At 44.5% G+C, this 25,276-nt stretch overlaps 1 protein-coding gene across 15 annotated transcripts in view; it reads right to left on the reverse strand.

Annotated features, from left to right (window-relative positions):
* Window positions 1-25,276, reverse strand: part of Ryr (Ryanodine receptor) — a 59,935-nt gene that overhangs the window by 10,175 nt on the left and 24,484 nt on the right. For 3 of the 15 annotated variants that reach the window (XM_076785786.1, XM_076785785.1, XM_076785789.1), the window contains exons 4-41: window positions 24,318-24,416; window positions 21,961-21,975; window positions 21,334-21,411; window positions 21,190-21,265; window positions 20,649-20,761; window positions 20,253-20,452; window positions 19,720-19,902; window positions 19,464-19,635; window positions 18,664-18,833; window positions 18,383-18,507; window positions 17,921-18,291; window positions 17,258-17,589; window positions 15,725-16,833; window positions 15,232-15,440; window positions 14,321-14,420; window positions 12,743-12,941; window positions 12,076-12,452; window positions 11,418-11,646; window positions 11,314-11,334; window positions 10,469-10,613; window positions 10,056-10,351; window positions 8,839-9,372; window positions 8,434-8,666; window positions 8,244-8,346; window positions 8,015-8,185; window positions 7,723-7,838; window positions 6,468-7,013; window positions 5,589-6,407; window positions 5,355-5,509; window positions 5,113-5,281; window positions 4,505-4,782; window positions 4,225-4,445; window positions 3,519-3,609; window positions 2,961-3,277; window positions 2,576-2,879; window positions 2,350-2,503; window positions 1,489-2,280; window positions 402-1,420 (exon numbers count right to left, since the gene is read on the reverse strand). In XM_076785786.1, the coding sequence (XP_076641901.1) occupies window positions 402-1,420; window positions 1,489-2,280; window positions 2,350-2,503; window positions 2,576-2,879; window positions 2,961-3,277; window positions 3,519-3,609; window positions 4,225-4,445; window positions 4,505-4,782; window positions 5,113-5,281; window positions 5,355-5,509; window positions 5,589-6,407; window positions 6,468-7,013; window positions 7,723-7,838; window positions 8,015-8,185; window positions 8,244-8,346; window positions 8,434-8,666; window positions 8,839-9,372; window positions 10,056-10,351; window positions 10,469-10,613; window positions 11,314-11,334; window positions 11,418-11,646; window positions 12,076-12,452; window positions 12,743-12,941; window positions 14,321-14,420; window positions 15,232-15,440; window positions 15,725-16,833; window positions 17,258-17,589; window positions 17,921-18,291; window positions 18,383-18,507; window positions 18,664-18,833; window positions 19,464-19,635; window positions 19,720-19,902; window positions 20,253-20,452; window positions 20,649-20,761; window positions 21,190-21,265; window positions 21,334-21,411; window positions 21,961-21,975; window positions 24,318-24,416 (10,641 nt within the window). Of the gene's footprint in view, window positions 1-401; window positions 1,421-1,488; window positions 2,281-2,349; window positions 2,504-2,575; window positions 2,880-2,960; window positions 3,278-3,518; window positions 3,610-4,224; window positions 4,446-4,504; window positions 4,783-5,112; window positions 5,282-5,354; window positions 5,510-5,588; window positions 6,408-6,467; window positions 7,014-7,722; window positions 7,839-8,014; window positions 8,186-8,243; window positions 8,347-8,433; window positions 8,667-8,838; window positions 9,373-10,055; window positions 10,352-10,468; window positions 10,614-11,313; window positions 11,335-11,417; window positions 11,647-12,075; window positions 12,453-12,742; window positions 12,942-14,320; window positions 14,421-14,887; window positions 14,988-15,231; window positions 15,441-15,724; window positions 16,834-17,257; window positions 17,590-17,920; window positions 18,292-18,382; window positions 18,508-18,663; window positions 18,834-19,463; window positions 19,636-19,719; window positions 19,903-20,252; window positions 20,453-20,648; window positions 20,762-21,189; window positions 21,266-21,333; window positions 21,412-21,960; window positions 21,976-24,317; window positions 24,417-25,276 lie in introns of all 15 variants that reach the window. The other 12 variants (XM_076785788.1, XM_076785787.1, XM_076785791.1 and 9 more) reach the window with 10 other exon arrangements.

Here is a 25,276-nt window from a genome sequence, read left to right on the forward strand (position 1 = left end):
TATTGAGGAAGTTCGTAGAATGATTTTCTTACTGCTATCTTCGAAACAAAATATTCTTTACAGTCTTGTCTATGAACAGACTAAGTTTCGGTAAATTTTAAAGGACAACTTTCAAGGAGATTCCATCGACTCGGAAGAGAATTGATTCTGTGAACTTTCTGAAGAGAGTAGTACAGCAAAGTCTTGGTCTAAGCGCAATCCTCAGGTCCGTGCTCCGACATAGATCGTGTAGGGCTATGTGACCGCGTTGACCGCAGAAGAGGACAACGCGTGTAAACAGTCTAGTGTGGGACGTTGGAGTGGAGAGGAAACAGAGACCCAAACGGGTATCACTTGGCGACACTGTCGACACTTGCGCTTGGATCAAGGTTATCAAGGTTTCACCGTATGACGCAACCAACCTTGCCTCCGCCGGACGGCGCAGTTCCGTCGGAAATGGCAGCGGGTCTCCGGGTAGCTGTCGGCATAATCAGCACCATATTGTCAATCTCGTTCGCCGATATGAAGTTCTGTTCCTCTCGCAAAAAGTACTGCGACTTGGACCAAATGTTGAATATCGCGGCCACGTGGTTGTACAGGTCTTCTGCCTCGGGGATGTTGTTCCTCAGCCAGTGGTTCCTCTGCAGATCTACGTACTTGATCAGCAGAGGATAGAACGAGTAGATGTCGCGAACCAACAGCTGCCAATCCTCTTGAATTTGCGCTTCGACCTGCGACGTGTCGTCCGTGGACGACTTGATGAACCCGCGGAGAGATTCTTCCTTGTGGAACATGTTGTCCGTACGTTTCTTGACGCGTTCAGCGAGGGGCAAGAACGGATCCTTCAGCAGCTCCTCCGAAGAGTTGATGATGATCTGTTGGGTGTAGGCTGCGATGCGCGTCATCCAAGGTGCATTCTCGTTGCCGATGTTCTTCTTGATCAGCTTGAGCACGTTCTTGAGAAGCTGATTCATGTGATCGCTGGTGACCATGCTGACGTACGTACCCTCCGTTGGGTTCACGTTGTCTGGTCCCTGAGCCCACCAGAACGGCAGGTACGAGCAGAGCAGAGGCAGAATCACGTCGACCACGTGGGGAAGGTCGTTGTACGTTTTCTCGGACTCGACGAACTGGTCCACCTCGCCTAGGATCGTTTCTAGAGTTGGCATGCTCGACTCCATTTTCGTCATGATGTCCTGCGCCTCCAGAGAATGATCGGCGATACGATTCAAGAGGGAGAACTGATTGTGCTTGTTCAAGTGGGGCTCCAGGAAAGCCACGGGGAAGCAGCTCGAGAAGGCACCTAAACAAGACCCTAAGTTGGGCTTGTGACGTTCGATTTCCGTCTTCAAATACTTCCTGTCGTGCGTCAAGGTCGAGTCCACGCCAAGAGTGTACAGAGACGCCAGCATTTTGTAGGACGCGACCTGAATTTCGTCCACTGTAAAAAGCGGAAGTTAGCACCGGTCATAAAATCCAAGAACGTTGAATCGAAGCGGATTTACTTACGTAGAAGATCGCTGCCATACTCGCAGGCGGCAAGGTGATCGAACATAGCAGTCAGAACCGGCAGGACAACGCTGTTGATGTACGACAAAGAGGTCGACGTTTTCAGATGTGTACCTCGAAGGTGGCTATACTTGCCCTCCTGGAGGTTCAAGATTGTGTGACCCAGATCGTCCGCAGTGTTGTTGAAGAAGGTCAACATGGAGGTTCGGATGAACTCGGGGCAGTTCTTCACCAAGCTCTTCGCGTCGATGCCCTTGACCAGCACTTGAAGACAGCGGACCGTGATCCTGACGTCAGGCCCGAAAGCGGCCAGCCTGGATCTCAACAAGCTCGCCAATTTGCAGAACAGGGCTGCCACCATTTCCTTCTCCTTCAAGGACGCAGCCCCGACGTTGTTGGTCGCCGTGGCCACCGCTATGAAGTAATTCCTGTGCGTGCTGAAGTACTTCTCCATCAACGGCAGCACTACCTTGCTGAAGAACTTGATGTCTCTCGTCGACGTTTTGAAGCTGTTGCGACGGCTGAACGTGTCGGACGGTTTCAGCAGCTTCATGTTGATCGTGGCCTTGTCCAGGTAGGCTATCAGTTTCTCCAGCAAAGAGTAGGCGAATCTTAGCTCCACCGAGGCTCCCGCTGTGGCGACCTCCGACTCTCCGCCCCGGTTCGGTTTGTGGAGCTTGTAACCTTGGTATTGCAGATACTTCAAGAATTCCTGGGAACGTTCGCGGTCCTTTCGTTTCTCCTTGTCAGTCAGAAGGTCGTACGGCACCAGCTGGGGATGGATACCACCTCCTGCAACAACAATTAAACAGGCTGGCTTAGATCAAACGTTCCTGTCGCGAATCCTTCGTTGGTACGAACCGCAGGTGATAAGCTCTTCCTTCTTCTTCTTAGCCCATATGTCGTGCGCATTGTCCGCAAGGCGTTCAGCCATGTTCTGCATTTCCCTGCTGAGCGTTAGATTCGTCATGTCAACCGGATGGGGATTATAGTTGTAAGGATTTGCTGAATCGCCCTGAAACGTTACAACCGTTTAGTTTTAGGTTTACCCGTGTGTACAAAAATATCTGTAGCATAGAGTACGCACTTGACTCTTCGACGATCTCCTCATGGAGCTGCGATTGGTCGAAGGTACGTCGACTTCCGCGTGTTCGACGCTCCACCCTATGGCCAACAAAGCTTTCAAGCTCTCCCTAACAGGCTCCTTGTAACGTTCCCTCTCGTAGTCGTTCAGCATGTTGTACGGTTTCAACCTTGGATGGGTTTTATTCCCGTCGGACCACTGCTCGCCGTAAGTCCAACCGTTCTCCAACTTCCGGCTAGCCCAGGCGTCGTGATAGTGTTCCGAGAACTTTTGTACTATCTGATTGAGGTCGTTGTTCAGCACCACTCTGAGGAAGATCGACAGAAAGAAACGTGTTTGAAAGTTGATCGTTGCTTAGTAACATTTTTCGGATCAGGAAACGCCATACTTGGAGGTGTCGATCGGTTGCGGATTGTAGGGTCCGTCTGGCGACTGTGTGGACGCTGATTTGCTACCGTACCACTCGTCGTCATAGTTCTTCGACAAGGAGTAGTCGGGCGGCAGGGCGCAACCAATAGCCGTCAAGCAGGGCAAAGCTTTTCCGAACAATTCCGGGTCGTAGTCCATTTTGGACAGGGAGTCGAATATGTTGCTGAAGAGAACCATGGTCAATCGCTTCTCTTCGTCGCTCGACGCACCGTACGCGCCTTGCCCTCCGGTTGACCCGTAATATTTGGCGCAACGGTCGTAATGCAGAGTCAGCAGCTGTCACAGAAAATATTGGATCTTATTGACATCAATACGCAAGGTTTAAATTCGATTCTGGTCAGAATGTTAAGTCTATTGTTATTTAGGGGGTCCCTAGTAGTTCCCTTTTAGAACATCAGACCCCCTTTAGATCCGATAGACCTCCTATCATTGCTGAGAGAGTTTCTGACGATATTGATTAATTTTTCCTTATCTTGTTCCTTTATTGACAAAGGAGATTCCAGAGCAACGGACTCACCCTGAGAGCAACGGTGGTATACTCCGACAGCTTGGACACGTCCACTGTCAACTTTCGGAGCAGCTTCAGCAGCATGCTGGGTTGCATTTGGCTAAAAAGAAAAAGGAAAGTTAGGGCAGTGCGATTCACACGAACATCCAACAGCAATATACATACGAAGATGTATGTACATACAGTGTGTCCCACGAGCTCTGTCCACTTGAATATCGTGGTTATTTCGTACAATACGAGAAAATGTTACTCACAGAAGTTGTAGGGTTTAAGAAACTACATAATATAAATGATATTCTTGCAAGTGGAGGTGTAGAGAAGGTATAGAGGTCACCTTTGTTTTCTTAAAAGGAATGTGACCTCTATATTTTCTCTACGCCTCCATTTGCAAGAATATTATTTATACCATATTATGTAGTTTCTTAAACCCTACAACTTCTGTAAGTAACATTTTCTCGAAATAACCAAGATATTCAAGTGGACAGAGTTCGCGGGACACACTGTATGTATTATACGCATATACTCTATGAACGCAATCGCCCTTATAGTACACATCGAACACATCGTTATTTACAACTGTGTTGGGGGCAAGGTAAAGCGGTTTAAGAAATAGTGATAGAACTTACGAGACATTTAACTCGTGGACTTCTCTTGTTAAGCAACAAAACGATTCCGTTAATTAATTTAATCGCGTCTCGACGAAGATTGTGTTTACCTGGTCAACGCCACTAGGAAGTCCGACACAGCCTCTCGTTGGCCCTTCGTCAGCATTCTGTTCTTGCTCAGCCTGTAGACGGTGTGCAGGGTCGCGTCGAGCAAACTGGCGTAATTGTCCGCTTCGTTGTAGAACTTGGAATGCTTGATCAGTAGAGGCAGGATGCTGTTGCCGATGTACCGATTCATTGCCAGCGCCATATCGGATTCGTAGCCGTCGTTCTGAAGTGTCAGAGTTCGTGAAAATGTGGAAAAGGAGTTAGCCTTACTAACTGACTCACCCTGTCCAGCATGGTAGCGGCACGAAGGTCAGGCAAGAAAGCCTCTTCGAGTATCTTGAAGAATAGCTCTTGAGTCTCGATGCCGTAAACCCGCTCCAGAAACAGGACAACGCTCTGCTTGTGTCCCGGGATCAGTCCAGACGGCGTGTCGCTCTTCGGCTTCTCCTCCCCAGCCGCGGGGTTCAGCAACGTGAATCTCAATGACAAAACACCCTGAAGATCGTCGAGAGGCACCAGCGATCGTAAAATAGCTCTCGCTCGCAGAGACTCGTTCTTCCCTGAAATACCATCCGCTCTTCAACACGTAATCCTGAAGAGGACAACATGTTTCGGAAATAATCGTTTGTTTCGTGTATATTACCAACTGATTCTGTAGACGCCTCTGTTGCTCGTTGAAGAAATAAATACACTATCATTAGACGGATCTCTCGTTGCGAGTTTCTGAGAATTTATGAAGAAGCTCGTCCGCATGAAGACAATCAACTCTACCTGCTGCGTCTAGCTTTGATAAGCCTAAGCCGGTGAAGTAGGCGCGATGGCGGCAACATGACGCTTACCGAGGCGGTTCGAAATCGTTTTGGAAGGCGTGCAGCTCAAATTTCACCTACCTTGTTCGATCACGGAAGAATCCGGAGCGCAACGACCCAGCAGGTCCACCAGAGTACAATAGAAGTTCAAGATCGCGGCGCCGGTGTCGATGTAATCCTCGTCCTCGTCCGATTCCGGAAGCGGATGCTCGAACTGCACCACGGACGTGCCTTCCGCTTCGTCGTGTACCTGTTGCCCCCGTTCGATTAATACTTCTTCATCTTTAGAAGGAGACATTGTAGGTTGAACCAGTAGAACTTACCTTTCGCCGATCAGCAATGCGTTCGGACATCTTATTCGCATCGATGATGGCCCTCAGCAGACCTTCACCCTCACCACGAAGTGCCGGACCTAGGCATTCAGGTCTTCTGATCAGCAAACGTATCACCAAGTTCGCGTTTTCCTCCACACTTTCACCTAAAAATGACGATGATAATAATTTCTTTAAAAATTGGATTCCGTGGGTTATTGATTGAAAATTCGACTTTAAACTGACCGTTGACCCAAACGCAGAACCTCAAGAAGTCCAAATACCGTTCACCCTCCACCGGGTCCCATCCGAGGTCAGGATAACCCTTCTCCACCAGTTCGGAATTGGATTGCAAACCGCAACGGGACAGGTAGATAGCAATCTTCTCGAGATAGTGTTCTCGAAGGGCAAGGGCAAGCTCCGTGTTCTCCATGAGCGACGAGTAAGCCACGTCCAGTGGCGTGGACCCTCTCAACGACGGCCTCGAGAGTAGAATGTTGCTGTTCTCCAGTAGGAAGTCAAAGTGATCGAACATGGCCTTCTGGTTCTGTCTGGACGTGCGACAGAAGTAGCAGAGGAATCGACAGCAGGCCACCACCATCTCGTGGGAAGTGTCCTTCTCCTTGGAGGCTGGCTCCCCTTCGGTGGTCTGAGCCTGCGTTTGCGCGTCCGATTGTGCTTGCGCTCGTCTGCCCAGCGTGTTCATCATGATCGCCATGACGTTCTCGTGGATCCTCAACACTCGGATCAAATCGGGGTGCTGGAAGAACGTGTGGTTGTTGACCAGCTTCCACAGCCTCTCTCTCACGAGCTCTTCCTCTTCCTGGGACATCTGTACGGGTAGCAGCGCTCGAATTTGGCTTAGACCGACCCACATCAACGCAGCGTCTTCTCTTGTCTTGCTGTTGGTCACGTAAGTCTTCTCCAGAGCTCTGATCAGTTCGCCCACAGTGTCATACTGACGCACCAGGAGGCTGAACATCTCCCGCACCAACTTCGGCGTCTCTATCTGGGACTCCTCAGCCCAGCTGACGATGGTCGATATGAGGACCTTCCTGAACACCTCTGCAAGAAGTCGGAACAGTTACAATTCGATTCGAAAATCACTGTAGAGGCAATTATTACCTTCCGGAGTTTTCCTCTCGGGTTCAGGCTCCGGCTTGGGCTCGTCCTCCAGCTCCTTCACAGCGTTGATGAAGTTGAACAGCCTCTTCATCGCGCCAGGCTTTTGAATTTCCTCTTCAGGCTCGTTCGCAGCGTTGGCCGCTACCTGAAGGGCGTGCAGGGACACGTAAGACATCAGATTGCTGTGGAACTCGTTCAACCGGTTGATCAGATCCTCTCCGCAGGGAATATTGTCCGGATCCTCGGAGAAGTCCATGTTCTTGAAGCTCAAGATCGCGTTCATCTGTTCTCGGGGCGGACACCTGAACTCTCTCGTCTTCTTCGCTGCCACTGCCGACGGCAGGTCAGACTGTTTGATCTCGATGTAACGGCGGAGCTGGTCGGACTGTAGGTCGCCGATGAAGTCGTGGCTGAAGGCGATGATCGATTCGACGCGATGGCGCAGCTGGATGTCGTTGAGATGATGAAGCAGATAGCACATCTGAAGCTTCGCTCCCTCTGCCATCTTCATGTGCAGCAGACCCTTTTTGTGTTCGTCCTTCCCTTCTGCAATTGATTATCAACGTTTTGTTACGGAGAAATTATAGTAGACAGAGTTAAAATGAAAGTAGATAGTGTTCTTTTAAATAATAATTTCTTACGGAATCGTTCGATTATAATAGTCGTACTAAAGAAGTCTCCACTTGCTACACTTTGAATTTTCAAAAGATTATCGAATAAGACGCGAAGCGTTAAACGTTATGATTTTTTAAAATTCTATATTCATAATTTCAATTAAAATTCTCTCATAAATTTAATTTACTAATAAAATTTATATTCAAATAATTCTTCAAAATTTACCTGGATAATTTTAATTCAAATTATCGAGGTAAATTTAATTTACTAACAGAATTCATACTCAAGTAATTTGTCAAAATTCCATATTCATAATTTCAATTAAAAGTCTCTTATAATTTACTAATAAAATTTTTATTCAAATAATTTTTCAAAATTCATCCCCGTAATTTTGATAAAAATCTTCTTATAAATTTAATTTAATAAATCCCACCCCCTAAAGATTTATCGAAAAAATATTAATTCAAATTAAACCCCCCTAAAATTTGATTTAAAAAATTTTTTTGTTCTTAAAAGAAGCCTCCTCGCCTAATCTTTTTGTTTTGTTACTACTTATTGTCCCTATTACATCACATAAGTTACTATTATAGGTTTTATAAATGTATTATTTTAAATTGATTACGATAAAAAATCGTAGCACCTTTATCGAAGGTTGGATCCCAGGTTTCAGGGTGAATCATGATAAGTAGCTTCATGATGTCCTCGTTTCGGAGCATCCCGACTAGCAGGAGCCTGTCAACGAGTTTCAAGAGCGGCCTGTAAACAGAAATCGCGTGAGTGAAGTGCATACAACATCGTCTGCGTGCAGCTTATAGCGTTAAGCGGCGCTTTTCATCCTGAAAGCATCTTCTTCTTGTCGCGATTTTCGATGACGAAGACTTTAATCATGCAGAATATAGCCCAGCCGTGCACGTATTCACAGTGTTACATACAAGAAGAGATTCTCATTGCTGCCACCGATAGGGTCTCGGTTGTGTACTTGATTGACCTCGACGGCCTCGTTTAGGGCCTCCATCACGTAATCCCGCACAACGTCCAGAGGGAAGTACGGGCTGTAGAGGCTCCTTATGTTCTCGATCGTTTGATCGCTGGAAGGAATGTCCCTTGATGTCGACTATTAGTCACAGGGTCTACGATCAAACTGGGATTGAGTTTACTTACCTGATGTCTGTCATCTTCATCTGCGGACGCACCGACTCCGTCTCCAGGTACCTGAGGCTGTGCCTCATCTCTTCGGATTCGTACAGGTCCTTCAATCCCTGACCTACAGATACACGTGACAATTAGACAGATAATTGTTGATAATTGTTTATCACACCATTTACTATTTCTCGAGGATGCAAGGCCTCACCTAGAGGAATAATGTACTCGTTCTTGCACACTTCCATCGTCGTCGCGTGCGACTCGAGATGCAGAGCGATCAGCAAGTCGTAGAATCCTTGTCGCAGGGGCCCGGACATGTATTCTGCTCGAATGGCGTATAACAATTGTTTCTGGTCGACGTGTTGGCACAGAGCATGAGCTGCTCTGTAGTTCGATTGGTAGCACAGAGCTGCGTAGAGGGTTAACGTGTGCGCGTGGAAGCTGCAAACATAAAACGATCGAACGTCATCGTCGGATTGTGGATCTTTACGCAAAATTGTACTGCATCGATTACAGGAAACAGAGGCTCAATAAAAATATGCTTCTTATTCGTCAATTCTTTCACTTTTCTATATTTCCATCGAAATTCGTCTTATCTCTCTTGAATTCTTACCTGAGCAATTTGTCCATTTCAATGAGCTCCAAGATATCAATGCACCTGTCCTCTTCAGGAATGTGCAGAGCCAGCATCGATATCGCGTCTTCGCACAGCATGGACCAGCCTCTGATGTCGGACAGCTTCAACGCGTGCACTTGAAGGGTCTGATTAGGCACTCTAGCCCACTGATGTGGCTTCAGACATTGAACTTTCAGCCTGGGCGGGAATTGAGGGATAACGTGACGTTCGGAATTCTGCAAAACAGCAGCGGACAGCGGCAGTGTAGTGGACGTTCTTCCGAGCTCGATTTGGAGGATCTCTTTGCTGGTGGCTTCTACGAAAATCGCGGGAAACAATTTGGTGTCCGGCTCCATTTTGAACTTGTGGCTCGTCTCTTTGCCCTCGCAGGTGAACGAGACCCAGCCGGTCGCCGTGTCCACGAAACAACCGACGAACATCCCTTGGGAAGCGCCTTTGCCAGACGCGTCTTGCGTCACCTCGTTGTACAGCTCGTCTGCCCTCACCATGTAGCAGCTTTGTCTGTCCACTCTAATCAAAATATTAATGTATACAGCGTGGAGCATTTGAAACGAGTTGTGAATACAATGAATTCTCGATATATGTCAACAACACGGGTCTTGTCAGAGTCGTGTATCGTCAAGGAGACATAACCGAGCCATCGGTGTACTCCACAGTAGGGGGTATAATTCCGCGACGTTTATCATCCAGGTCTTGGCGACATATATAGAGAAATCACTGTATTTCGCTTGCTGTTGTTGAAACGTGGCCGGTTTCGAAGGGCCTATAACTTGGCGTTACTGACCTCTTTTTATATAAAGTTTGTAAAATTTGATACAGAAAGACAATTCAGAACGATTCCGAGATTTTTTAACAAGAATATCGAAAGGTTATGAACACAACCTCGGTGTGATAATTTATGGACGTAAAGGTTCTTTTAAAGTACCATTATGTGCATTTATGTCTAGCGGTCGTGCCTTTGTTAACTGTCCGAGAAAACGCGTTTTTAGACGTCCTTTTTAGAAAACTCTTCGATTCATGAAAAACGAACAATTTAACGGTTGGAAATCATGTTTATCAATTTTTCCAGAAAGTTCATCTGCTAGACAAAATCGTATACTAACAGGATAATCTGGGTGAATATTTCAAAGTAAAGCGGTATTTTTCAAACTTCATTTTTCAGAATTCCGTGATGAAACAAAATTCGAACATACTGTTCAATGGGTCGGTCATAGTCGTCGGTGATAACCACCGATCCCTTCCTCACGCGAGACAAATTGAAGTCCTTGGTGTGCAGGTGATACTGGGACGTGACCCAGCCAACGTAAACGTGGGTTGGATCCTGTCCAGGAAAAATCCGCACCCCGTAGAAGTATTCGTTCATCAGCTTCAGACAGTCTGCGTCGAATATTTCGTTTCCAATTGCCTCGATGCCAGATCCGCTCAAGACGGACATCGCCTTCGGTGTGGTTCGTTCAGGGATTTGCGGCGGTATCACTTTCAGGTCCATCTGCGGCGGAGAACAATTAATCAAATGGCGTGCTCGCGTCGTAAGCAATGAATTTCTGAAGCGGCATGCTGGGTGGTACGAAAATAAATAAATAAATAAATAAATAAAGGATGTTACATTTGATATGCGAATTTGGGGAGGCCGGCTACTTGCTTTGTTCATCGACAGAGTTCTGGTGCTCATGTCGGAGACGTCGGAGCGAACCGGAGGCTCGGGCGTTTTCGATTTCGCGTCCGGTGACTTCGCTTTGCGGGAGAAGAACCTGTAATTGTTCGTTTCAAACTCATTTTCTATCGTTGTTTCAGGCTACATTGAAAGGCAACAACGAGGACGATTATTATTGCAGTTTTGTGGGTTTTTAGAAGAATTATTATGGTGAAAATTAATTTAGAGAAATTCTTATAATATTTAAATTTGAACTTGAATTTTCAAGTTTAAATTACATTTTAGAAGAATTATTATAGTAAAAACTAATTTAGAGAAATTCTTATAATATTTAAATTTTAACTTGAATTTTCAAGTCTGAATTAAATTTTAGAAGAATTATACCCATCACTTGGATAAACTGATCGTTGCACTTTTCCATAGGGATTCCCAACTATTATTTAAGCTAAAAACAATTTCAAAATTTCGGTAATTTCACTGTAAATCTGATTCTTTAAATCTCATTTCACCGAACACCGCCAAATCAAACAATCGAATTAAACGATGCAATCAGAATGATGCCGTGGCGTAATCCATCAAGAACATACTCTTACTCCTAATTTGAAAAAAAACACATTTCCATGTTAACACAAAGTAAGAGGTAGAATGTGAATTATTTGAACTAGCTATGCAACAAATATTTCCAGTGACGTCGTTTACAAATATTTCCGTTTCGTCTTCAATTCGAATTAGTTCAAGGTGCTATCGTGTAGAGGACATTTTAATTCTGAAGAATAGGGATTGTTAATTTAACTTACTCTCCATCCTCCGTCTCTTTACTATGTTCGCTAGGAAGGTTCACATATCAGAATCGTGGTAAAAGTAATTCGGTAGGAAAATTGATTAAACAGTTGATACTAACCGGAACGGCGAACGCCCGCGTTTCTTTTTGTCGTCTTTCACGTCTCCATTCATGTCGCCGTAGCCGTTCATATCTATCTCTCCAATGTTCTCCATATTTGCAGTTCGTGATCCATAAAGGGAACCTTTCCTGGGAGGTCTGACAGGCTTGTTCCTCTGCATCGGGATCGGTGACTCCTTCATCATCTCGTCTGCTTCCACTGCATCCTCGGAGTAGTTCCTTTGCAACCCTATATTGCAATAAAAATGTCTCCATTACACACCAGTGCATTTTGTTTAGTATCCACCAAATTTGATGAGAAAATTTGTTTCCCCATCATAGCATTTGCTCCTTTAAATTTAATCATGTTCTCCTCGGAAAGAGGAGACTGAAATTCGCAAATAATAATATCACTACGCCAATGGAGTACTGAAATAAAGCGATGGTAAATTTAATATTTTTGGGTCTGATTGTCGCTGTACTGTTTTCAGAAGAAAAAACATACAGAACTGAACGCTCCTTTAATGCGAAGCAAAAATTGCTTAATATTTTAAGCAATAAATTTAATTTAAATTAAATTTAATTGATTTTTATCTGATTTTTACTAACTCCGAGTACGAATTAATCGCGTTATAGGAGGGTTCACTGTATGTGTCCTTATAATAGGGCAAGTTAATACCTTTGATATCGCTCATGCTGAACCCAGACTTCATAATTTGCTCCATTTGCGCCGAGGGCACGGCTTGCTGCGAGGCTTGCTCCACCTGTTCGCATAACAGCCTACTCTGACGCATCTTGATCTCCTGCCACCTTCGGACTTTCTCGTTTTCCGAAATGAACGACGACAGACAGATAACCGGCAGGGACAGTCGAAGGAACTCCCAGTTCGCTTTCTCCATGGTCTCAAACGTGTTGTGGGAGATCTTCAGGCAGGGAGGAGTGTCGGATCCTGCGGGGATCCTGGCTACGTCTATTCTCGTGTCAGCCATGTCGTCTGTGTTCTCGAAGATCGGTTGGTCCTTCGTGTACCAGTAGGTTACCAGCCGGTTCATGTTTCTGTAATGCCGAGCATGAATGTCCGAGGACCAATCGTTCGAAGTACGAAGAAATTTTTTGGCACTACTTGAAAAGGTCCTTTCTCGAGTATCCACACGAATGTACAGCGTGCCCCACGAACTCTGTCCACTTCGGATTTTTCACAACTTCTGTAAGCAACATTTTCTCGTATTGTTTGAAATAACCAAGATATTCAAGTGGACAGAGTTCGTTTACAGATTTTACGCGTTTGCTCCTTCGATCGTAAAAGTCGCACGTATGTTGCCTACGCGTCCCGATGAGATACTTACACGCAAAAGGGTTCGTATCCTTCTTGCAAACCGCAGGTGGTGAAGAACTTCAGCGTGTTCACGTCTTGTCCGAAGGTTAGTTTCGCTTTTTGTCCTACGCCTAGAGTGAAAGCTGGCACGAAACAGTCGCCCTGCACATCGGCGAAAGACGTTTCACCGCCGAGCGCGTCCATCAACAGTTCTCCGTTCAGCGAGAAGCCTGGGACGCCATAATGTCGCATTAGCGGGACCGTTAACGAAATCCCCTCGCGTATAAATAATAGCTAGATTTATAGAAATCAATCTCGGCCATAGAAGACAAACAGTTATCTCATTTAGCGATTGGAGAATTCAATGGCACAGCACTGAAGCGTTAGAGAAATTTGATTAACTGCAACCATAATCGAGCAACGATCGTTAAAACACATACGTACAACACAACTACATAGAACTATGCAAAGCAAGTGCGAGAATTACTCGAGTATAGAATGTAACGTGCATGCAGATAATCGTAGTGTTAAATAATACAAAAAAAATATATATACATAAATAAAACGGTATTATTTGTTGAAACGTTTGGTTCAAAAAAAAAACCAGTGAATAAAATCGACAGGAGAACATACAGTGTGAAGGCGAAAAGGATTAGTACTTCAATTCCGGAGAGATTAACACTTTCAGGATTATTCTAAACGTTTTGTTTGCGAATGATTCGGAATGTATAGCGATTTTAGTTTGGTCTTAGCCTGGGTCGGTGGTTAGCGACTTCTATGAATTACTAAAGCGCTGCTGGCGTTGATCGTACAACACCGAGTAGAATACTGGATACGAATCACAGGCAAGAGAAAAAACGTGATTGCTGATCCGACCGTGTACGATCCGAAGACATACAACGGGTCGTTTGTGCGATGGAAATTCGATGTGTACGACAAGCGTTGCTGCGATGACGTGACAGGATGGAACAACAATTGTTTACAATGAGTACTTGCCCCTCTCAAGCAAGCAACTGCCGGAGTGTATTCATTAATTAGGCGGTCAAGCGAGTAACATTTAATCTCGACTGCACAAAGTGGGAATGGCTAGACAACGTGTTTCCGTTAACCCTTAACAGTACTAATTTCTATTATTGTCTTCTCACTACTGTTCCTGCCTCGCAAGAAGTCCCTCCGCCTATCCTCGCCGTTGACGTCACGCGCTGTATAGTATGTGCGATTACTATAGCTAATATGGCCGCTAGAGTCGAATAAAACGAGGCGTGCCCCTTCCAGTTCACGGGACTTCTTCCGAGGCGCGTACAGTATGTACATTTTGTTTTATCGAAATTTCCAGCGTGTCTTGAGAGATCAGGTATAATATGAAAAACAGTGTTCCAAGTTTTAAAATAATCGTCAAGAGCCAGAATTGTTTTTGGTCGGAAAATTTGAATCGTTCAATGATACGTCGTGTGATCACAGCCTCGTCTGATTCGGTACTTTCGTTGACATGTGTTTGCAATGTTTGCAGCGTCTGTATCCAGTAGTCTATCTCGTTCGATGAAACTGTACGTGTTGGTATATAGCTTATAATGGCAGCTGAAGCTTTCGTTTAAAGATTCCGTCTTACTAATCGTTCGGTCAATTAGATCCAGGAATACCCCGACAACGTCTCCAACCTGCCATTGTTTGCCAAACGTTTCGGCCGTGCCCGAGTATACTTTTTCCTCCTTTAAAATAAAATTTCACCAATTCAACGGCATTACTTTTCGGCTACGGTACGCGGTATCGACGACCCTATCGTGCGTATGCTCGCGGTAACGTGATTCGGACGAAAGGGGTGTTGGGGGGTGGCTGTGGTGGGCGAGGGCAGGTGAGGATGAAACATAGAACAATCGGCGGTAACACTGAATCGGTAAACTGTACAAGTAGAAACGATCTCCACAAGAATTCCTACGACGTCGATATGAAGTTAAGCCACACTGTCGAAAGGAATCCCCAATCGGTTCCGTTCGCCTCGGGGGTGTTGGTACAGAGGATGCGGAGTAACAGAAAGAAAAATAGAAAACCAAGTCAACATGAACGTAAACATATAGAGACAAAGACAACAATAGTGGACGAGAAAACTCCAAAGAAAAAAGAAAAATGTTTGGTGGACCGTCTAGATCGGTTTTGATTGAAATGTTTGTACTCTTACTGATCGTTCTGTCCGCGACGTCAATGAAACATCCAACCACGTCGCCCACTTGATATCTGTGGCCGAACGACTCGTGGCTACCGGCGTGTACTTTAGTCACCTGATGTTCACGATATGGGTATCAATTATTTTAGGCACCAGTTCGAAGGCTTGTGTTACACGTCTTATCGCGATCGCCTGAGAACGTTTTCGATCTACTCGGCTCCGCGAGAACCGCGCGCAACGTTAACACACCGTCAACATTCGATTGTTCGTTTCGCGTGATCGCGTCTAAACGCGACGTCTACTTTCGCCGGGGCTCTGTAATGCGAGTCGATAATGCGGTTCGCAATCCGAGAACTTACGTTGTAACCGTCGAACGCCCAGGTGCTTTCGTCGCTGCCGAGCATGCTGCCGGGCGCGCAATCAGCTTTCGCCCAGCCAACGCGCATTGGACCCGCGGTTAGCACCTCGAACTCGAAGTACCACTTGCCGCTGCTCACCGCGTAATGCTTCTCCACTCGATACGTCCTAAAGTATAATTGTCGCAACCGGCTGGCCTCCAAGAGCAGAGCTGCGCGGACAAAAACGCGTTCATCGTCAAGAACCTATTCTACGTCTCCGCTCAAAAAGATAATGTGCCGTCTTTAATCTCTCAGTGACGATCAGACCGCGGAAATTTCCTTGTGTGTCTAATGACTTTAATAACCTGGAAATAGTACATCAATATTTTTAAATTCTTCTGAATTGCACGAATATCCGCGGTCTAGCGATGATGCACAGTTAGAATATCTCGAAGTTTTATCTTTTTGAGGGGGAACGTGGATCCAAGAATGGAGCAAAAATTATTTTAAAAACCTTCGTGCTGTTCTCCAGTGGGCGGATCAAGCATGTACCCATGGACCAGCAGGGTCCTGACAGTCTCGCTAGCAGTGTCGCGATTGGCCTTCTTGATAGCGTCATCGACCTTCGGATAGGGTACCAGATGCGGGCTCCTGCGCATCTCAGAGTCCTCGTTCAACCCGTAGGTCCAGCCCTGGCTGATCCTCTCCTTGGCCCACAAGTTGTGCGTGTTCTCGGCTAGTTGGTCCACCAGTTCCTCCATTTTCGGCGTAAGCGTGATGGCAGTGAGGTCGAGAGGAGCTGGCTTGTATCCGCTGCTCTGCAGGAACGGCTCGTTCGGCAGCCTGAGAGTCTTTATCCTGGAGAGCGGCTTGTCCATGGTGATGTAGTAGCCCAGAGCCAGGATAGTCTTCAAGGTCTGCACAGCTAGCTGGGTATCGTAACGCTTCTCTGCGGCTGGCAGTCTCTCGAACTGAACGATGCACGGGTGAATCTTCCTCAGATCGTCCCTGTGCTCGCCGTAAGTCCAACCAGCCTCGATCTTGTTCATCGCCCACATCTCGTGGATGTTCTCGGCCAGTTTGTCCTTGATCTGCTCGACGTACGAAGACAGGTTGATCATGGACGTGTCGACCGGGGCTGGGACGAAAGCGGTGTCGTCCTCGACCAACCATGGTCCAGCCAAGACCACTTTGTTCATGTTCCCGAAGTAGAAGCACGGATCGAGGGACAGGATCTGTTGCGGCAGCAGACTCTCCACGAGAGGTGAAAACTCATCCGGGGGCTGGAACTTGAGGCGACCGTGGTCACCGCCTAGGAGGAATCTGCAGGACAGTTTCGAGGAGCAGCTGATCGCGGGGAAGAACATGCCGTCCAGGTTGAAGTTTCGAAACGATCCTAAGATCGGCGCTCCGTTGAAGGTGAACGTGATCACCGGCACGGTGAGGTCAAGGGCGCAACCGATCACGTCGCTTTTCCTGATGTAAGGCTCTGTCGCGTTGTGGACCACCTGGGTTTTCCTGCCACCTGTCCACAAATTGGCGCCGTCGAAACCCATCGAATACAGGTCGTCGCCTACACCATTGCCTCCCCATTTCTCGCCACCACCAGGATACGGCATGTACCTTCAATGAAAACATTGGCACAATCAATTTTTTACAATCACAAATACTTATATTTGGACATGGTGTTATAAGGCTGTCGCACGTCAAATATCTGATTCTAGAATGCAAATATTATGAAGTGTTTTGATCGAGAAGGTTTATTATACAGGGTGTTCGTTTGAGAACTTTCCAGCCGAATATCTCGAAAAGTATGAAAGATATTAAAAAAGTGTAAAACGCGTATCCAAGGATTCCGAGGGGGAAAGAGGGGGACAGTATCAGTTTCTTATTTGGGTGGCGCTTTCAAGGTCATTTGGAGGTCCAACTTGTTTTTTCAAATGGAAACCTATATTTTGTATTATTGTACGTAAAATTTAACTTTTATTTAGACAACTAATTCTACTCCTACATGAAGTTTATCTCAATGTAGATTTAAGAAACATACCCTGCAGTATTCGCCCAGCCGATTCTCAGATGCGGCATCATGTGCGTCGTCTGCTCAATATGGTCGACGGTGACTTCGAAGTACCACTTTTGATAAAGCGCCGAACCCTCGACTCTACCGACGAATATGTTTGGTCTAATGCTGGCTACATGGTCCACCAGCTGCGTTTGCAGCAGAAGATTCTTCCCCGGTAGAAGAAAATCGCAAATATTGTTCTGCGACGAGCGCACCGCGACGCCATTACCGACGCATAGCGAACAGAGGACGTCTAATACTTTAGGGTCCCTTCCGTGCTTCTCTAGCAGCGAGATGATGACTTTGATATGCTCGTCCTGCGAGGAAGAAGATTTTGTATCATTGAAAACCAATTTGTAAATTTTACTGTACTGTCACTCGAAAATACAATTTATACTTTAATTTAAAGTACGTCATTTAGATAATTTACCTACATCAATACTCGTTCGTTAAATTCGAGATTTTGAACATAATTTCACATTACATACAGAGAAAATTAGTATGTACCTCTAACCCATTAGTCAAAGCAACAGAACAGAATCGTAAATTATGACAGAATTTGTGCGCATCACTTTTTGATTTTGCAAGAAACATTCCCAATAGTATGCTACAAGTTTCGACGAAGAAATCAGCGAGTCATTTACTTACTCTCATCATGTTTAAAGCCTCGGGCGAGTCGATGAGAACGCAGTGAAGTACATCCAACATTCCGGTGCCCTCGCTGGAGGCTTGCGAGCCTAATCTGCTGAACAGCCAATTCAGGCGATTGCTGTTGGCGAATTGCGCGCAGTTCGTGTGATTTCCCTTGATGATCGCGGCCAACAGCTGATAAAGGTATCCGGAAATTTGGTCCCAGGCCTGCCCGCTCTCGTCTCCCGAAAGCGCCACGAGAAAACCTTGCGAGGTGATCACGTTGATTTTGTCGATGGCCTCCAGGATCAGATTCAATATGCCTTCCTCTTGGAACAGGTCTTGACGATTTCTCAAGGCACGGAATCTGTTCTGTTTCTCCTCGTGCTCTGCGAACGGTAATCGAAACCCGTGTGCATCAGTAACGACGATCATCGAAAGCAACAAAGCCTGATGGACCATGACAATTGAAATACTCACCCATGTCGTCCTCGGGTTGGGCAAAATAATTGATCAAGTCTTCCAGACACATCACCATTTCGTTCAGATTCACATTTTGGAAGAACATAGACGCTCTTCTATCTACTTGCAGCGTCTCTAGGCCTCTAAAACATATTCGGTCCTTTTAGCGACCTGCCTGCCCACGTAAACTTATCGTTTGGTTTGTTACGGCTCTGTACGGTTCCATCGAAGCCTCTACCATATTCAATTTCAGGTTTCAATGTGAACGAATCCAGTACGCCCGATCGTTAGACACTCACGTGATGAACTGGGTGAACAAGCTGCTGCATTTCCTGATCACGCGAGCCGTACGGGACTCTTCTTCTTGCGAACGGGAGAAGTCCAAACCGTCGTCCATTTTACCTTCCTCGTGCAGCACCGCCTGCTTCTCCTCCACTTTGCCGACGCCCTTCTTCTTCGTCTCGTACGACTGCACATCGAACACGCAACAATCAACGTCTTCTCTAAGAATTTTACTTTCGGTGAGATTCACACTTTCAATGAAATTAAAATAAGTCTCAACTTCGTGCTCTTTTTTCAACCAAGTTCCGATCAAGTTGTAATTTTGTGCGATTTTATCACTTTATCACATATTTTAGCCAAAGACTTTTTTGAAATTAGCAGCAGCTAATCTAGGTTGAAGATAAAAGCTTAAAGGTTTAAAAGTTCACAAATTCATTGTATAATTTTTGTCTATTCGACATTTGAAAATTAGATGCTCTAAAAAAAGTGAAAATGGAGCATGAGTTTGAGTTATCGTCTAGTAGTTCGATTTTTTGTATAGAGGTGCATCGGTGCAGTCGCACAGTGCATTGCAATGCCCAGTTCTTTAAACGAAACGCTACAATTGTTTACATTATTTGATTCTTCTTGTTTTGTGCGTCTTTCGGCACTTATTCTTTTACTTTTTTAACAAATGGAAAGCTAATGAGCTCACGAGAGATATTTATTCAATCACTGTATCAATATCTGCCAATCATTCGATAAAAGAGAATAAATTGATATTTTTTGGACCAATTTCTTGATTGTTGAAGGTCACTTAGGATGACTGGAAAGTTACCTTGTATGAGACCCAGAGACAGGTGGTAGCATGTTGCATGATAACAGTCGAGTCACCATATTTGATAATCGGCATTCCGATGACCTCAAGATCCTTGTCCTCGAGGACGATCTTTTGGTCGTCCTTTTCTTGCCTGAGCCAGAACGTCGACGTTTCAATCGTTCCTTCGTTCCTGTCACGGAAGGCAGATTCGATTAGTATATGCATATTTAAATCAGCTTGTATTGCGACCCTTTTCTAAGTATAGACGGCTCACCTATCGACCAGGTACAATTCGTTGTTTTCTTTTACGCCAAGATATCGGCCGGTTGTCAGGTGTCTGATCCTCATCGGGTGCAGCCAATTGATGAACCCACCCGCCCATTTTGTTCTCGCCAGCTCCAGCCTCCATAAAGATCGCGCTTGGCTCATCACGCTGCCACCCTCGTAGATCACTATACTGTTGGACACGATCAATTACCAGACTGCGGACGTTTATGCAATATCCAATTTTTGCAGACAAATTTCTCAGAAAATGGAATCAAATAAAATCCTATTTTTCATGGGAACAGCCTCTGCAGATCCCGAAACAAATAAAAATCGTACTAAATTCTATCGAATTTTATGTTGTAGCATTTTTTGAAAATTTTCGTAAGCCATCAAATCTATTAGAAACCGATTGACCTCGGCACCTAACTCTCGCTACTTGAACAGAAAATGATGTAGTGTTTGAAAATTATAGAAAGTGGTTCAATTGAAAATTGAGATAATGACAGTTCGTTAGAAATCGAAGCGTAACTGAAGATTTACTTTTGACTCGGCGCCGTGCTCCATGTCGACGGTATAGTGAGACACTCGTCGCCGCCGTGAAAGAACCGCAGGACATCGCCGCCGAACACATAACCGACATACTTCATCCGACTGATTCCGGTGCCGTACGGCTGCACGGACCAATGGGTCACGTGGAACGAGGCGTTCACCACCGACAGGTCGTTCTCTTTGGTGGTGTGCTGAAAGACATTCGAACACATTGATCGGTAGCATGAAATCTCGAGCGCGGCAGGAACTTTGATGGATCATTGGCAAAGTGGTTGCGCGCTCGGGAATCGAGCCAATAAAGTATATAGACTTTTTTTTTGCCACGGAACATCATTGTGAATGAGTTTCATACGGCGTTCACGTGTGGATGAATTTGCGATCGTTTACCAGGTATCTCTCGGTCGCCACGGACACTAGAATCAGATCGTCTCCCACTCGGACCTTCTCACCCTCGGATCTCTGTTTCGAAGCTGGATGAACTGTCCACCAGCAAGCCTCCCCTATAGCAAACGAAATGAGAATATAGGACAGTGATTGCGGAAGGGTTAGCTGACCCTTTTAGTACCTCGGAATCGATATACGGTCGGGGACAAAATTAAGTCGACGCCCCTTACACCTTGCTCACCCCTTTTTAAAATTGGACCAAACGACTTGAGTTTTTATTTTTTTTGAGATGTTAGAAGGATACTGGGTAGTATGTAAAATAATTTTTTTGAAATTGCTGTTGCTCGAAATTTCGAAAGAAGACGTCAAGGTCGCGAAGGTTTACTTTAGACCTCGTCAGAGTCGTCTTTGTGTGTCAGGGGGTTAGCTCGAATAAATATTTATAAAAATACGTGTTTTTCAGGTATTTCAGGTGGGTGCCCGGGGAGCTAAGGCAGCAAGGCGTTAGTGATGGGAATTCCATGTAAATATTTCTTCAGCCAACCTTGAGAATGTTGTTGCAGACCGACATCGAAAGCCAACTTGTCGTTGGACGAGCTGGTCGACAGACAAGCCAAATACTGCAAAGAATAGCAGTGAGTAATTTTGCGGTACAAAATGGTCGTTAACGGTGCGACCAAATTCTTACCATGTCGCTGTTCTGGTGCCTCAATAAGATCGCATTACCGTACAACAAAGTTCTGTGCCCCGACCCGGTGCCTTTTCCCTACGATCACAAAAAGGATCATTCGAGCGTGTCCGTCACGCGGCCAAAAACTAGCCTAAGGTACTGAGATAGATCTAAACTCGGTTAAAATTAACGAGAAAAAAAAAACAAATAAAAATCAAAAGAAATAAGCGTACTGATAAGAGGAGGCCATAAATAACGAACGAGTAAAAAAGATTAATGGCGAAGCTCGTGTGAGAAGTCGAGTGAAACGTAAACAAAAAGAAACGCAACCATAAATGAGCGACAGTGACAGCGGTGACGTGTGTACGTACATACATACATACATATATACATACATACAACAACGTAGAACAATGCGTACGAACCAGCGTTAACGTGGAAAGCACATGATCGCAGTCCGAAACAGAAAAGCCGTAGAACATCAACGAATTAGAAAGAAAATGATACCAGAAACCAGAGAAATGAAAGAAGAAAAAGTCAACAGAAGTGATGTAACAAGGAGAAAAGAAACACAAGCGAAGATGATGTTACCGAAGCGTGAACAGAAACGGTGACCTCTGAAGTGAATACGAAAAGTATACTTACTAAATTTTCTTGCTGCTGCAAAGAGAAACATAAGAGTTGTGAATCTCGCTCGTTGGCAATCGTGAGTGTAGTGATAATGGCGGTCGAGAAGTCGTGGAAAATAATGCCTACAGTGCCGTTCGATAGGTAACAGAATTGATGGTTCTCGCATTGCGGATTGCGGGTTGCATAGACGCTTTCGATCGGCGCAACGAACAAAAATATTGGACAACAAAGTTCGGGTTCTGTGTGGGCGGGACAAAGACAAAATAAAAGGACTACCATACGTCTTCCTCTTTTCAAACAGATGAATATTCGCTTAACCCATTTGCATCATGAGGAAATACGAAAAGAAGGCCTTTATCACCAAATAACAATTTTTCTTTATTATATGTAAGTACAAAAATGACTACAAGTAAAAGAACTTCATATTTCAGCATTATGAGAAAAAATAAATTGAGATATCTTCGGTAACAGTGACCAGGAAAATTGAGCGTATATATACGCTAATGATGCAAATTGGTTAACGCTAGAACTACCGAACTAATTATTTTGTTTACAATTACTGAAACTCTGAAAACGTTTTCGTCAGACATTCTCTATAATATTAACACGTTAACTGCCATGTCAGTCACGTATGACTGACAGTGACTTTTGACTAGGTTTAGACATTCATTTTTATTGTGACAGATAAACCGAATTCTATTAGGATCTTTAGAAATCAAAGGGGCTAAAACAGCATCCCCTATAATACATTTAAAATTTCTAGTTTCGCTTTCATTAATTAAATTACTCTGATTTTGTAAGAATATCTGAGAATGATATTTGGCACTCAACGTGTTAATGTTATAATATTTCTATAATATTACAATATTGTATATAACAATGAAAATTGTACGAAGTCTAAACAGATGCAGCCTTGTCACTATTATTTATTACTTGGCAGTTCTAGCGTCGGAAACGAGCATTTTATGTCCCATTGGAGTATTTTGTTTTTAATCGATATATTTGCAGGTATTTTCTTTGCGAGAGATGTATGGTAATCCTAAAAATACGAATGACGAAAGACAATACGTGACATGACCTTGGTTACACGTTGCTACATGGACGCATGCCACAGTTATGGAATGGTGGGGGTTGTTTTTGGAGCGAGGTGGGCGGGGGGTTGTGCGTGCGGATGCATTCAGAAAATCGTTCCTGTCCTTGTTCGCAAAAAACGCCGCCATCGCGGGGGAAAATATTCCTGTGGACAGGTGACGGGAATCGCGCGTGTCTACTTTCTAAGTGCATCGTTCCGTTTTTCAATTAGTGGACAAAATCGTACATAAAAACGAACAGGACAACAGCGTTGCTGATTAATCTCTCCTGCATTCGACGTGTACTCAAACAGATTTTATGGCCCACTCCTATGCAGATCGTCTACGCGCGACGGCAATATATTTTCGCTTTCCTCGTTTCTTTAACCCTCGATCGATCGCAATCGGAAAAACTGGAGCTTCACCCTTCGCGAAGGGTGCCACAGTTTCGATAAAAAATCGAACAAAACTCGTGTATCTCGAAATCAGAATGAAAAGATTATTGAATTTATCTTCAAATTCTCTTACGACCAATTTAAGGGTTAGAACTACCGGACTCTCGAAAGTGACTATTATTTCATAAATTATCGAAAATTGTTCGGTAAATAAATTTATTTATACAGTCGTCTGAAGTAGAAAATAGATCGTGATTTACTGTAAAAAGTCAAAGTTAGTCACTTCGAATGTACTCCCGGTGTTTTACACGTTGACTGCGGAACAAGAAGTGATAAAAAAATGCCAGAAAATCGAAATAATTGAGGAAACAAAAATTGAAATTTATCGTAGTACCTGTTACACTGTAGCAGTTTGTATAAACTTTCGTTCTTTTCAGATATGAGCTTGCAGAATAATAAATTTAATGAAATTAGATTTTGCAAATTATTGAAAATTCTAAATGCGCTAAATTATCCAGTTACTTAATCGGGTCACCGATACGAGGCGGCCAACGTGTAAAAAAGAGAATGTGAAACGCATGATGCATAGGAGAGTCAAGTCGATCGCGCAGGTCGCGAATGAAAAAACGTGTTGCGATTCATCTTGCATCGTGTCGTTGTGCGGAGGTGCAAAATTGCGCGCAAAAATAGAACACGAACGGTTGCACAGGAAAAAAAGAAACGCATTGCCGGTGGAGTTGCTAGAACTACGAACGGTGAGAGAAAACGAGAGTGTGAAAGAAAGTAAGAGAGAGAGAGAGAGAGAGAGAAAGAGCTACGGATTTCGTTCCGCAGAATTACACCGGCATAGTCAGCGATGTATGATATTCCTCTCATAGTGTTGGGTGATAAAGAAGTGTTACGTTACCGTCTCGGAACCGGCAGCGGTAACCAATTCCTGCAGCGCTCTGACCGAGAGCGCTTGTTCTATTACGAATACGCATTGCGACAGGTCCGGGGGTATGTTCTACAACAACAAAGAAAAACGATAATTATAATCAGCTCCGACTAATGAGTCAGCGGCCACGTTGTGCTACCATGGTGCTGCGGTACGCTGTGAAAGTTTAACGGACGTTTAATGGGTCATGCCTAGTTAACCCCTTGCACCGTGATTTATTTTACGATCGCAGCGAATTTCGCTGGACTTCTCCAGTTTTTACGGCAATCCTCAAATTCTGTTCTAAATCAGCAAGTCTGACTTGAAATTGTAACACAAGGGGTTAATTCTTTGAAAAGAACGTGATTTTTTCAAATCTTTTGCCGAGATAATTCACAGACCTTGTTACAAACGAATATCTTACTTAAAAGTACATGTGTATTTTACAAGATGTCACTAGTCCTTTGTTAATTTTAGAAAACAATTAAAAAGCGTCCGAGTAACAGCTTCGTTCGTGGAGATGCTGTTAATATATAATTTTATCCAGTAGATGAAAGAAAATTTTTTTTGCAAAGAAAACTCTTATTTTAATTCACAAAACAAACGAAAGATATAAACGTTGAGAAATCGCAATTTTTAATTGCCATTGATGAAGATTTTTTAGAATACTAAGATTATTTTCTCTAGATCGTTTATTGAAGTCTTAACTATTGTTAAAGATCTTTATGTTCACGATTAAATTATTTATTTCGAATTGTGGGAAGCAGACGCACAATCCTGGCGTCGTCAGTATACCCGAAGGATTAACAAAGTCTGCATTGATTTTTTATTTCCAATAATGAGCTTTTCGAGAGAAATTTCTAAAAATCACGTACTTTTTCGGATTATCAAGGCACGACCTCTTAAATTAGTTCGGAATTCTCATCAGGATCGATTTCAGAAGGAATTAC

Source organism: Halictus rubicundus, chromosome 3 (genome assembly GCF_050948215.1).
Source record: "Halictus rubicundus isolate RS-2024b chromosome 3, iyHalRubi1_principal, whole genome shotgun sequence".
NCBI classification, from domain to species: domain Eukaryota; kingdom Metazoa; phylum Arthropoda; class Insecta; order Hymenoptera; family Halictidae; genus Halictus; species Halictus rubicundus.